The 11,654-nt window shown below is 49.7% G+C and overlaps 1 protein-coding gene across 1 annotated transcript in view; it reads right to left on the bottom strand.

Moving 5' to 3' along the window:
* Nucleotides 1-1,870: 1,870 nt before the first annotated feature.
* Nucleotides 1,871-11,654, bottom strand: part of ppfibp2a (PPFIA binding protein 2a) — an 18,518-nt gene continuing 8,734 nt past the window's right edge. The window contains 19 exon segments of the mRNA XM_067249476.1: nucleotides 1,871-2,079; nucleotides 4,031-4,219; nucleotides 4,460-4,648; nucleotides 5,245-5,370; nucleotides 5,640-5,762; nucleotides 5,898-5,986; nucleotides 6,238-6,349; nucleotides 6,551-6,701; nucleotides 6,988-7,061; nucleotides 7,093-7,132; nucleotides 7,384-7,510; nucleotides 8,465-8,648; nucleotides 8,841-8,882; nucleotides 9,327-9,354; nucleotides 9,491-9,550; nucleotides 9,838-9,911; nucleotides 10,076-10,212; nucleotides 10,413-10,458; nucleotides 10,460-10,489. Coding sequence (XP_067105577.1) covers nucleotides 2,059-2,079; nucleotides 4,031-4,219; nucleotides 4,460-4,648; nucleotides 5,245-5,370; nucleotides 5,640-5,762; nucleotides 5,898-5,986; nucleotides 6,238-6,349; nucleotides 6,551-6,701; nucleotides 6,988-7,061; nucleotides 7,093-7,132; nucleotides 7,384-7,510; nucleotides 8,465-8,648; nucleotides 8,841-8,882; nucleotides 9,327-9,354; nucleotides 9,491-9,550; nucleotides 9,838-9,911; nucleotides 10,076-10,212; nucleotides 10,413-10,458; nucleotides 10,460-10,489 — 1,842 coding nt within the window. The 3' untranslated portion in view covers nucleotides 1,871-2,058.

Below are 11,654 nucleotides of genomic sequence, written 5' to 3'. Positions count from 1 at the left end.
ACACACACAATGTTCAAGGTCCGCTTTACGACCCTGGCCCTCCACCCTTCATCCCTCTAATAACCATTTAACACGGGTCATCGATCGCAGTTATCGGCAGGACTAATTTATTTATGAACTTGTCATTTCTAATCATTGATCTGGACGTCCTTCGTTAGAGAGCTAATGAGATGCAGAGGTAAGAGATTCACTCAATCTGGTGTTTGGTCTAACTGAAGCTGTGTGTGATTGTGGAAGGAGGGAGGGGGGTTACAGGGGAGTTGAGGGGGGGGGGGGTGAGGGGAGATGAGGGGGGGGGGGTGAGGGGAGATGAGGGGGGGGGGGGTGAGGGGAGATGAGGGGGGGGGGGGGGTGAGGGGAGATGAGGGGGGGGGGGGGGTGAGGGGAGATGGGGCAGACTTGATTCAGCTCAAGATGTATTTCACCTGTGCTTCAACTAACAGGCCTCAACACTCTCAACACTGCAGAGATGTTAAGCAAAACAAACACACATACAGGCTCAAACTAAATCACACAGTTAACAGCTCATTCTGGTCTCTTGCCATCAGCTTACTGCTACTATAAAAACCTCAGTAATTATTCAACAGTTGTGATGTTGTGCTGACAGTGGTCCAGTCTACAGACATTTGCATTATAACCATCTGCTTTTTTGACTAAATAACATTTGAAAGATAATGTTTTAAACTACAGAGGGTACAATATCTGGGGAAATTGTGAGGTGTGCTTGTGCAGGTGGGTGTTTTTTATTTTTATTTTTACTGCATCACCACCAGACCTATTGTTTAAACTCATATCAAACATTTGGAGAATTTTCATGTGTACTTTACAACTGATATTTCTGTTGGCTATATTTTAATTGATTCGTGATTCAAATAGTACCATCTGCAAACTGAAAATATGCCCACCAAAACGTCAATAAGCTCTACATGTATTTTGGGAAGATTGGCTTAGAAAAAGTTTACTGTAGGCGATCATTATGTCAGTAACAACTGTCTGAAAACTCACCCTCAGCGCAAATAAAGGGAAAACAAAGCTGACCGGTAGTTAGTAGGCTAGCTACTGTAGCTGGTTACCAGCTGGCACTGGTACATCCGGTGCTTTGGAGAACTGTATAAGCTACAGAAGAACACATCATAGGCATAATGTACCATTTTGCTCACCTGGAGAAGCCGGCTGTGTCCGTTTAGCTCCGAGTCCTAAACCGGACCGTGAAATTACCGCTGCTGCTGTGTGGGATTGCAACAATGCTAGAGATAAAAAGTACGAAGGGCGAAAATCCAGGGTGTTGATATCGCAGTCTGGAAACATACCAAGCTACATAATATGTTATCAACCTGGCCTGTGCCTGTGGCGTTTCTGTAGCCGTCTTTATGCATTTTTGGCTAGACTAGCTAGCTATCTCCCAGTCGCTAACGGGCAACCGAACTGATGTCTACTGGTAGTGGTAAACGCGCGCAGGTTTGTGACGTTGTGACTACCGTTACCTTAACTTTTCGCCACAAACACTAAAAGTAAGCAACGCTTTTCAGGAATACGCACATATCGACACTGCAAAAATTCAGCGACTAGTTAGGGTTGGAAAATAATATGTAAGAGAGAATATAGAATATATATAGAATATAGAATATATATAAGCACACCATAAAAAATTGATTTATTTTCCACCGTGAGTGTTGTTGGCAGTATGACTGCGAATAGCCTCTACGTCTGACGAAGAAGTTTTCAGAGCATTATTTGACGACTACAAGAGGACACACGGACCATGAAATATTATTTAAACATTATTATAATATAATACACATGTTCCTATTCAGCATCACCAGGTAGGCAAACAAAAAGTTAAGTATCAAAAGAATAAAAGCAAGTACACTGGGTTTAAACAAGTTTAATTTTCCACCAACGAGGTCAGTTCTGGAACAGTCTGAAAGCTTGTCCATTTGGAGTCTGGATGAGGAGTGCGGATAATGGATTGATTTCTCGGACCTCCATAACCATTGCAACATCTCTTTGATCTGGTGGTGGTGGTGGTGGTGGTGATGATGATGATGATGATGATGGTCAAAGAGTCGTTTCTCTACACTGGAGGGATGAAGACCCCCATTACAGCAGAGTTAACGGTATTGCCACCCTAGCCCGATACATCAGATATAGAACATGTAACCACATCCTAGGGACATATAACATCCCAGGGATTTATGCAATTGTTTTAATGTGAATGAATTAAGGATTTTGGTGAGTGAAAACAATTAGCTTGCATTCAACTAAAACAACGCCTGGAGAGCAGTGAATTTTCTTAGGCAATTTTTTCCTGGTAATGAGCCATTCAGGTGGCTGAGCAATAAATAAGTTGCGTACCAAACAACATATACAGTATTTGATTATACATTTAAAAATAAACGAGTAAAATCAGTTTACGCACGGGAACTCAGAGAGGTGCGGAAACAACTAAAATATAACAAAAGTACATGATGATCACAACAAAGCATATAAAATTATCTGGATTCTGAATTGGCATCGGAAAGCAAGTAATACACTATAGCAAAGCAGAGACAGTCAAACTAAACACTGCAGGGGGAGGTTAACATCAGGAACACTAGGGGGAGGGAGGTTAACATCAGGAACACTAGGGGGAGGGGGGAGGTTAACATCAGGAACACTAGGGGGAGGGGGGAGGTTAACATCAGGAACACTAGGGGGAGGAGGGAGGTTAACATCAGGAACACTAGGGGGAGGGGGAGGTTAACATCAGGAACACTAGGGGGAGGGGGAGGTTAACATCAGGAACACTAGGGGGAGGGGGAGGTTAACATCAGGAACACTAGGGGGAGGAGGGAGGTTAACATCAGGAAGACTAGGGGGAGGGGGGAGGTTAACATCAGGAACACTAGGGGGAGGGGGGAGGTTAACATCAGGAACACTAGGGGGAGGGGGAGGTTAACATCAGGAACACTAGGGGGAGGAGGGAGGTTAACATCAGGAACACTAGGGGGAGGAGGGAGGTTAACATCAGGAACACTAGGGGGAGGGGGAGGTTAACATCAGGAACACTAGGGGGAGGAGGGAGGTTAACATCAGGAACACTAGGGGGAGGGGGAGGTTAACATCAGGAACACTAGGGGGAGGGGGAGGTTAACATCAGGAACACTAGGGGGAGGAGGGAGGTTAACATCAGGAACACTAGGGGGAGGGGGGAGGTTAACATCAGGAACACTAGGGGGAGGGGGGAGGTTAACATCAGGAACACTAGGGGGGAGGGAGGTTAACATCAGGAACACTAGGGGGAGGAGGGAGGTTAACATCAGGAACACTAGGGGGAGGAGGGAGGTTAACATCAGGAACACTAGGGGGAGGGGGAGGTTAACATCAGGAACACTAGGGGGAGGAGGGAGGTTAACATCAGGAACACTAGGGGGAGGGGGAGGTTAACATCAGGAACACTAGGGGGAGGGGGAGGTTAACATCAGGAACACTAGGGGGAGGAGGGAGGTTAACATCAGGAACACTAGGGGGAGGGGGGAGGTTAACATCAGGAACACTAGGGGGAGGGGGGAGGTTAACATCAGGAACACTAGGGGGGAGGGAGGTTAACATCAGGAACACTAGGGGGAGGGGGGAGGTTGGGGTGGGGAGCTGCTACTGGAAGAATCTTAAGCAGAGTGAGTTCATCGTCCCATTTCAGGAGGAATGCAGAGAGCGACCATCAAAAATAAACTGTTAGAGCTCGTCTCTCAGGTGAATCACCATGCTGACGCGATCAGGTGGATCAAGGATGAAGCAAGTAACCAATGACCATCTCTCATCATCACTACAGCGCTTCCAGCAAATCACTGTTCGAGAGCATCGAAAGGCGAAATCGACACATTTGATTCTCCCGTGAATCGCAAATTCAGCACCTCGATTCAGGGAGTAATCAGGGGTGCACGTGTTTTGCACTGGCATGTCGGGCTGGGGGGTAGGGGTGGGGTTAGGAAGCTGTGAGCTTGGCAGTCATTGGTTGGAAGGAGGGTCAGTCTCAGGTCTTAGTCCCCACCTGCTCCTGCCTCGCATCTGTGTCTCGGTCCAGGATGGGGCTGAGGCCCCGGAGGCCTGCGTATGGCCGTGGGGAGACCCCGTTAGGGACAACAAGTGCTCCCGTGTCTATGGGACAGATGTAGTCCTCCGTCTCGTCAGGTCTCCTCTTCCTCAGGTGGCTGAAGTGGTTGAAGCCCAGCTTCTTGGGCTGGAAAGACAGACAGACCAGTAAATTATCCTACTTCCTCTCCCCACCTCCCTCCCTCCATCTGCCTCCCTCCACCTCTCTTTACCCCTCATCCTCTCTCCATCTACCTCCATTTTTTTCTTCCTCTCTCATCCTCCCTCACTGCCTCTCTCTTCACCTCATCTCCTTTTGTCCCTCCCTCTCTCCTCCCTCAAAAACCTAAAGTGCCTAAAAGGTCAAATCTCTCGGCGGCGGTCGTACCTTGACTTTGGCGGTGGTGGTGAGGGGCACGTGGCCGGTGGCGTTGGCGTACTCCCTCTTCTCCAGGGAGGCCTGCGGCCCCACCAGGAGGGAGAAGGCGGAGGCCAGGTGGCGGCGGAGCAGCGTCTTCTGAGGAGGGATGTTGAGGAGCAGGGCCATGGTCTCTGAGCTGAACCGAGGCTCCAGAATCTGGACGGGGAGACGGGAGAGAGTTGGAGCTCACCAGCGGGGGAGGCAGAATCTGGACGGGGAGACGGGAGAGAGTTGGAGCTCACCAGCGGGGGAGGGGGGAGGAGAGGAGGGGGGAAGGGAGGAGGGGGAAGGGAGGAAGGGAATAGGGGGGAGGGTAGGAGAGGGGTGGGTGGAAGGTGTGGACACACGGTGGATAGGAGTGTTGAGAGAGAGTCTCTGTGGTGTGTCTCTGTGTTACATAGCTGCATATAAAGAAATGTGAGTGTACTGCTGTGCAGATTCAGATCAGGTTCAGGTTGAGATTCAGATCAGGTTCTGATCAGGTTCAGATTCAGGTTCTGATCAGGTTCAGATTCTCATTCAGATTCATAAAAGGTTCAGATGAGATTCAGATTTAAGATCCAGCTAAAAAAAACAATTTTCCCTCCCAAACAAAAACAGATAAAATCATAAAATTCTAATCTGACTGAACGACTTGTAACCTGAGTCTTCTACTGTAAGAAGATATGGTGCACGGTGGTGTTAAGGAGAGAAGGTGCAGGGTGGGGTTAAGGAGAGAGGGTGAAGGGTGGGGTTGAGGGAGAGACACTCACGATGAGCCCCCCGTGCACCCCGCTGCCCCTCAGGTTGGGGGCATACTCCGCCAGCTCCACCGCCCGCAGCCACTCCATCACCCGGTGGTTGGACCACTGCACCACCTCTGAGGGAGGGGGCTGCTTCTGGGGGGCAACACACACATGGATGCACACACACACACCAGACATAAGACTATGAACCACTCATCTCTTCATGCCACCCTCTGTCCTCCCTCCCTCTCCTCCCCCTGCATCTCCTCTCTCCTCCCTCCCTCTCCTCCCCCTGCATCTCCTCTCTCCTCCCTCCCTCTCCTCCCCCTGCCCCTCCCACCCTTCATCTGCTCTCTCCTCCCTCCCTCTCCTCCCCCTGCCCCTCCCACCCTTCACCCCCCCCCCCTCACCCCCTCCCTCACCTCCTCCCCAGGCCTGCGGCGGAGGCAGTGGGGGTTGAACTTGTTGACGTGGAGGACGTGGATGGCACACTTGATGCTGAGGTGGTGGAGCTGGCTAGTGACCTTCAGGGTCAAGAGGTCGTTCTGGAGGAACAGACGCACACACACACAACAACACACACACAAACAAACACGTCAAAAGTTGAGTGTGAACACTGACTGCACTTTTATATTCATATTATTTCTGTTCTGCTCTGGGATCCACTACTAAGGTCTTACCACAGTGAGATACTGGATCATCCTTCCATCCACTCTGCCCTCGTGGAACTGGTCTTTGTACTGAGGGAGCCCAATGTCATCCAACCAGCCTGGAAAGGAATTTCACCTCAGTCAGCATTTCAATTGTCCAAGTCTTGGCTAAGGTTGGTGGTGAATGTAGGCAACTGAATGGGCCTTGAAGTGGCCCATTGCCAATGAAGTGTCCGAATGCGGTATAGATTGGAGAGGTTTGCGTAGTGGTGAGGTGAGGGGGGTGGAATTGAGGTGGGGGGAGGTGAGGTGAGGTGAGGTGGGGGGAGGTAAGGTGAAGGGAGGTGAGGTGGGTTGAATGTGAACGTACGTGTGACCCAGATGTGGTCCAGCTCGGAGGACTTCTCCACCACCTTGCTGCTGAGGGAGGTCAGAGCCAGCTGCAGCTTCTTCCTGTGGAGGGCGTGCTTCATTCCCATGTCCTGCTCTCACACACACACACACACAGAGACACACACACACACACACACAACACACACACACAGAAGAGACAGACACACACACACACACAGAGACACACACACATTAAGACTCACAGAGGCACACAAGCATGTATACACATTCTTTGTGCCTAAGACTTTTGCACGGTACGGATGTTAACCAGCTCTCCTCCTGTTCCTGACCTTCTCAAAGTCCTGGGGCGTCGCAGACAGCAGTGTCTGGCCGTTCTCCACCCACTGCCTGGTCAGGTTGACGTACTGCCCCAGGCCACAGTCCTCCAGCCAGCCGCACACCTGCTCCCTACTCCACTGGCAGAACGGAGTGTTGACATCACTGAGATACACGTGACAGAAAACACACACCCATCAGTCTGTCTGCGTGACAAGAATTACCTTGAAGATCATGGTTTTAGGAAAGGGAATTGTTTTACAATTCAATTAAATATCCTGCTCTTGTTGTTGCTGTTAGCCCCTTCTCCATGCAGCCTAGAACCAGGTCTTTACTGTACTGCTCTGGTAGAACCAGGTCTTTACCGTACTGTGCTGGTAGAACCAGGTCTTTCAAATACTCGCAGAACCGGGTCTTTACCGTACTGCGCTGGCAGAACCGGGTCTTTTACCGTACTGCGCTGGCAGAACCTGGGCTCCTCGTCAGCCTGGGCCCTGCCGTGGCCCGCAGACCCCCCCTCCTGAACTGGCTCTGGTCCTGGTCCACTGACTGGAGCCCCCCCGACTGGAGCCCCCCCCGACTGGGTCCTCCTCAGCCTGGGGGGGAGGGGTGGTGAGGAGAGAGTGGTGAGGGAAAATGAGAGGTCAAGAGAGAGTAGTGTGTACTTGTTGGTAGGTAGTGTGTACTCCTACATAAGTAGTGTGTACTTGTAGGCAGGTAGAGTGTACTCCTACGTAAGTAGTGTGTACTTGTAGGCAGGTAGTGTGTACTTGTAGACAGGTAGTGTGTATTTGTAGGCAGGTAGTGTGTACTTGTAGACAGGTAGTGTGTACTTGTGCTGACTCACTTTCCCCACAGCTTCCTGATGCTCCTGTTGTTCTTCAGGTGTTCCGGAGAGCCCACCAACCGCTGACCTGACTCCGCCCCTGAGGACTGGGGAGAGGGCGGGACACTTCCTGTCTTCTCAGTCTTTCCTTCGCAGAGCGGAGAGAGAGAGAGAGAGAGAGAGAGAGAGAGAGCGAGAGAGAGAGAGAGAGAGAGAGAGAGCGAGAGAGAGAGAGAGAGAGAGAGAGAGAGAGAGAGAGAGAGAGAGAGAGAGAGAGAGAGAGAGAGAGTAGGTTTGGAGAGGTTTGGAGTATTGGTCGCAAGTAATTCCAGACATGTAATGCATGACTATGACCACTGGGTGGTGCTACATGCAGATTGTGGAGGCCACGGTCACAGTGGCTCTCTCATCCTCCCTATTTTCAGTGGGATAGGGTGGGGTGTGGGGAGTGTGGTCAATCAGAGAGGGAGGGTGGGGTTAGGGTGAGCATGGTCAATCAGAGAGACTAGGGGTAGGGTGGGGAGTGTGGTGCGTTAGAGAGGGAGGGTGGGGTCAGGGTGAGGGTGGTGTGAGAGAGAGAGCGAGGGTGGGGCTGAGTGTGGTCTGGGTCTGAAGCAGGAATAACCCTGGGCTGGGCTCAGTCTGAGCTCCAGGATCAGAGAGAGGACCACGACCCTGACTCTACTCACGCACATACCATGCTGCCCAGCCTTTCATGTCAAGAACACGCAGACAACATGTGTAGATGGTATAATTAGGATGTATGTAGTCATGCTAAAAGGTGTATTTCCATTGCTTTTTATAGCTATTTTATCATAGTTCAAAGTAGCCATGATTCTAAGTAAGTGTGGTATAAATATGTGGGCAACAGTTTAACGTTACGTAAAGCTTACTCTGGATGTTAACGCTACGTAAAGCTTACTCTGGATGTTTAACGCTACGTAAAGCTTACTCTGGATGTTTAACGTTACGTAAAGCTTACTCTGGATGTTTAACGCTACGTAAAGCTTACTCTGGATGTTTAACGCTACGTAAAGCTTGCTCTGGATGTTTAACGCTACGTAAAGCTTACTCTGGATGTTTAACGATACGTAAAGCTTACTCTGGATGGAGTCTCCGTCCTCACTCGTCGCTGGAGATCTCTGGCTCTGAGAGTCGCTGGCCTCCCCGGCCTCGCTGGCCTCTGGGCTGTCTGCGGTCTCCCTGGCCTCGCTGGCCTCGCTGGTCTCTCCAGCCTCGCTGGTGTCTCCGGCCTCGCAGTCTCCGTTGTGCTCCGTGAGTGACACCTGACGTTCCACATGGTAGTCATGTGATTCATTCAGCAGGTGATATTAACTACAGCAGCAAATCCCGGATCAGAAGTGCATACTGTTACCTAACAGTCAGAGTCAGGGGACACTATAGGTAAACAAAAAATAAACCATTCTTCAGAGTAAACAAAAACATCTAAATGACTTCCAAACAACAAACAAACAAACCTTCACAGGCAAGGTGGAACACCTGCCCTCCCCCTGCTGGACCTGGGGAAGCAACACAGACCACACATCTGACACAGGATCAACACGTGTAACACAGTCCACACATCTGACACAGGATCAACACGTGTAAAACACGTGTAACACAGTCCACACATCTGACACAGGATCAACACGTGTAACACAGTCCACACATCTGACACAGGATCAACATGTGTAACACAGTCCACACATCTGACACAGGATCAACACGTGTAACACAGTCCACACATCTGACACAGGATCAACACGTGTAACACAGACCACACATCTGACTCAGGATCAACACGTGTAACACAGTCCACACATCTGACACAGGATCAACACGTGTTTACGAAAGACGCAGAAAATGGTATTTGGTTCCGGGTGTACACACAACACACAACACACAACACACAACACACACTGAAAGAGCTGAGCAGTTTGGGATCACGTATGAAACAGAAATACCTCAGGTGAAGCGTGAGCCAATAGGGTGCTGTCTATCACAGGCTACAGGGAGGTAAAGTAGAACGAGAGGGAGGTGAAGCGTGGAAAAAGTTATGGTTCAGAGAGAGAGATGTGCTGGATCACAGCAGAAGGACTGAGACAGAGGTCCATGAGAGAAGGTTTACCTTCTGAGAGGTCTATTCTGCAGGTCGTTCATGCTGCTGGAGAGAAGCAGGGGCTGTGGCCTGATGAGAACAAACATTTAATGTTAACAAAGCAGAGCAGAGTACAGTAGAGTCCTCATCAAGTACTCATCAATATTGCGTTTTCTTTTTTATCCATTCAAAACTTTTTCTTTGAAACCTTTTTCGAAAATATTTTTTCAACCTTTCAAAACAAAAACAACCAAAAAATATTTGTGTTCACCACCATGGCACAACATTTTTTTCAACCTTTTTGAAACCAAAAAAAAAACGTTAAAAATATTTGTACTTTGTTACTTCCCATCTCTGGGGACTTCAAGGCTTCTTACTTGGAGCGGGGGTCTTTGTGAGGGGAGAGTGAGGAACGCAGCTGTGGGGAGGAGCTGCTGGAGGACAGCTGGGACTGAGGAGAGACGAAACAAATGCACCTCAACGTGGGTGATCCTAACCCTCCTCCCCTCCTCCTCCCCCTTCACTCCTTCCTCCTCTCATTTTTTTACCCCCTCCTTCCCTCCTCACCCCCCCAGCCCATCTCCTCATTTCATCCCCCGACTCCCCCCTCCCCACCTCAGACTTCAGGCTGCTGGACGGGGAGTCGGTGGATAGAGCCGTCGTCATGGCGCCCTGCTCCTCCTCCTCACTGCTGCTGGACGGCGTCCTCTGATTGGACACAGGGATAGCAGGGGGCGAGGCCGGAGGCGGGGCTAGGGCAAAGACACAGCTGTGTTAGTAAAAAGTGGAGAGATGGACAGGATAAGAGATGGAGAGGAGGAGAGATGGGGAGGAGGAGGGATGGAGGGATGGGGAGGAGGAGGGATGGAGGGATGAGAAGAGGAGAGATGGAGAGGAAGAGGGATGGAGAGATGGAGAGGAGGAGGGATGGATGTGTGGTTACCGTGGTTACCATGCCTGGATGTGGAGATCTCTCTAAACTGTCGGCACTGGCTCAACCAGGAGGGTCAGTTCCTCGATCCTGCGATCCTGAAACACATAGTCATGACTATGTTAAGCCTGTGTTCTGCTCCTCTCTTTCACCAACCGTCTCTGGAGGAGGGGATCCCTCACTGAATTGCTCCTCCCAAGGTTTCTTCCATTTTTTCTCCTCTAGTGAGTTTTTCTGGGACTTTTTTCTTGTCTTCCTTGAGGGTTTAGGTTGGTTGAGGGGCAGTTCTATGGGCGTGTGTGAAGCCCTCTGTGACATGCTTGCGTGTAAAAAGGGCTATACAAATAAATTTTGATTTGATTTGATAGTTTGGAAACACTTTATATAAGGGTTACATTAACTACCATCTAACATCAAAGCAATACTTACAGTACAGAGTTCTTACCATATGTGATGCTACATAACTACATGGTAGTTAATTTAATTGCCGATATTTTCACAATTACTTAGAATCATGATTGAAGAGTTACTTTGAACTATGATATAGCTATTAAAAGCTAGCATAACTTTTAGCATAACTAACTAATATACTGTTTACACACATGTTATGTGTGTGTACTTTACATTAAGGCTGGGCTGGGTGGGAGACAGTGTTGAGCCAAGCTGGGAACATGAGTTGTGGTCGCTCAGAAAACCTTGTGTGTGAAGTGCTGCTCTGAGCCTTGGTACGTTTTTCTTCTGATGGAGCTAACTGCTAAATTAGGTCTTGCAGATCTAGGAGAACGTAAGTGTGGTTTTGCCTCAGTGTGCGTGTGTTCATGTATGTGTGTGTGTATATGCGCATCTGTGTGTGTGTGTGTGTGTGGTGGTGTGTCTAATGGCCGTCTCTCTGTCTCTCCATCTTGCATCACTGTGCGTGCGTTTGTCTGCGAGTGTGTGTTTGTGTGTGCGGACACACATGTTCGCCCATGTCTGTGTGTCCTCAAAGATCCAAGATTCCTTCTGCGAGACTGCAATAATACACAGGCTCCCCTGTGCTCCACATGATGATGGTGGTGAGGGGGGGGGGGGGAACAGAGGAAGGAGAGAGGAGGTATTGAGGTATGCCGCTCGGCCATTTAGCCCCGTCCAGCCAGCTGTCCTCTAAAACGATGATGGTCAGGCTCTATACATGCCAACACACAGGTTTCTATAAACAGTCTGGAGACGTTCTAAACAATGACACCGTCCAGCTGAATGTTCAAATCAGTCTAGTCAGTTTAC

The sequence above is a fragment of the Osmerus mordax genome, chromosome 13, assembly GCF_038355195.1.
Source record: "Osmerus mordax isolate fOsmMor3 chromosome 13, fOsmMor3.pri, whole genome shotgun sequence".
Lineage (NCBI taxonomy): Eukaryota > Metazoa > Chordata > Actinopteri > Osmeriformes > Osmeridae > Osmerus > Osmerus mordax.
This window is presented reverse-complemented; position numbering and strand designations above follow the sequence as displayed.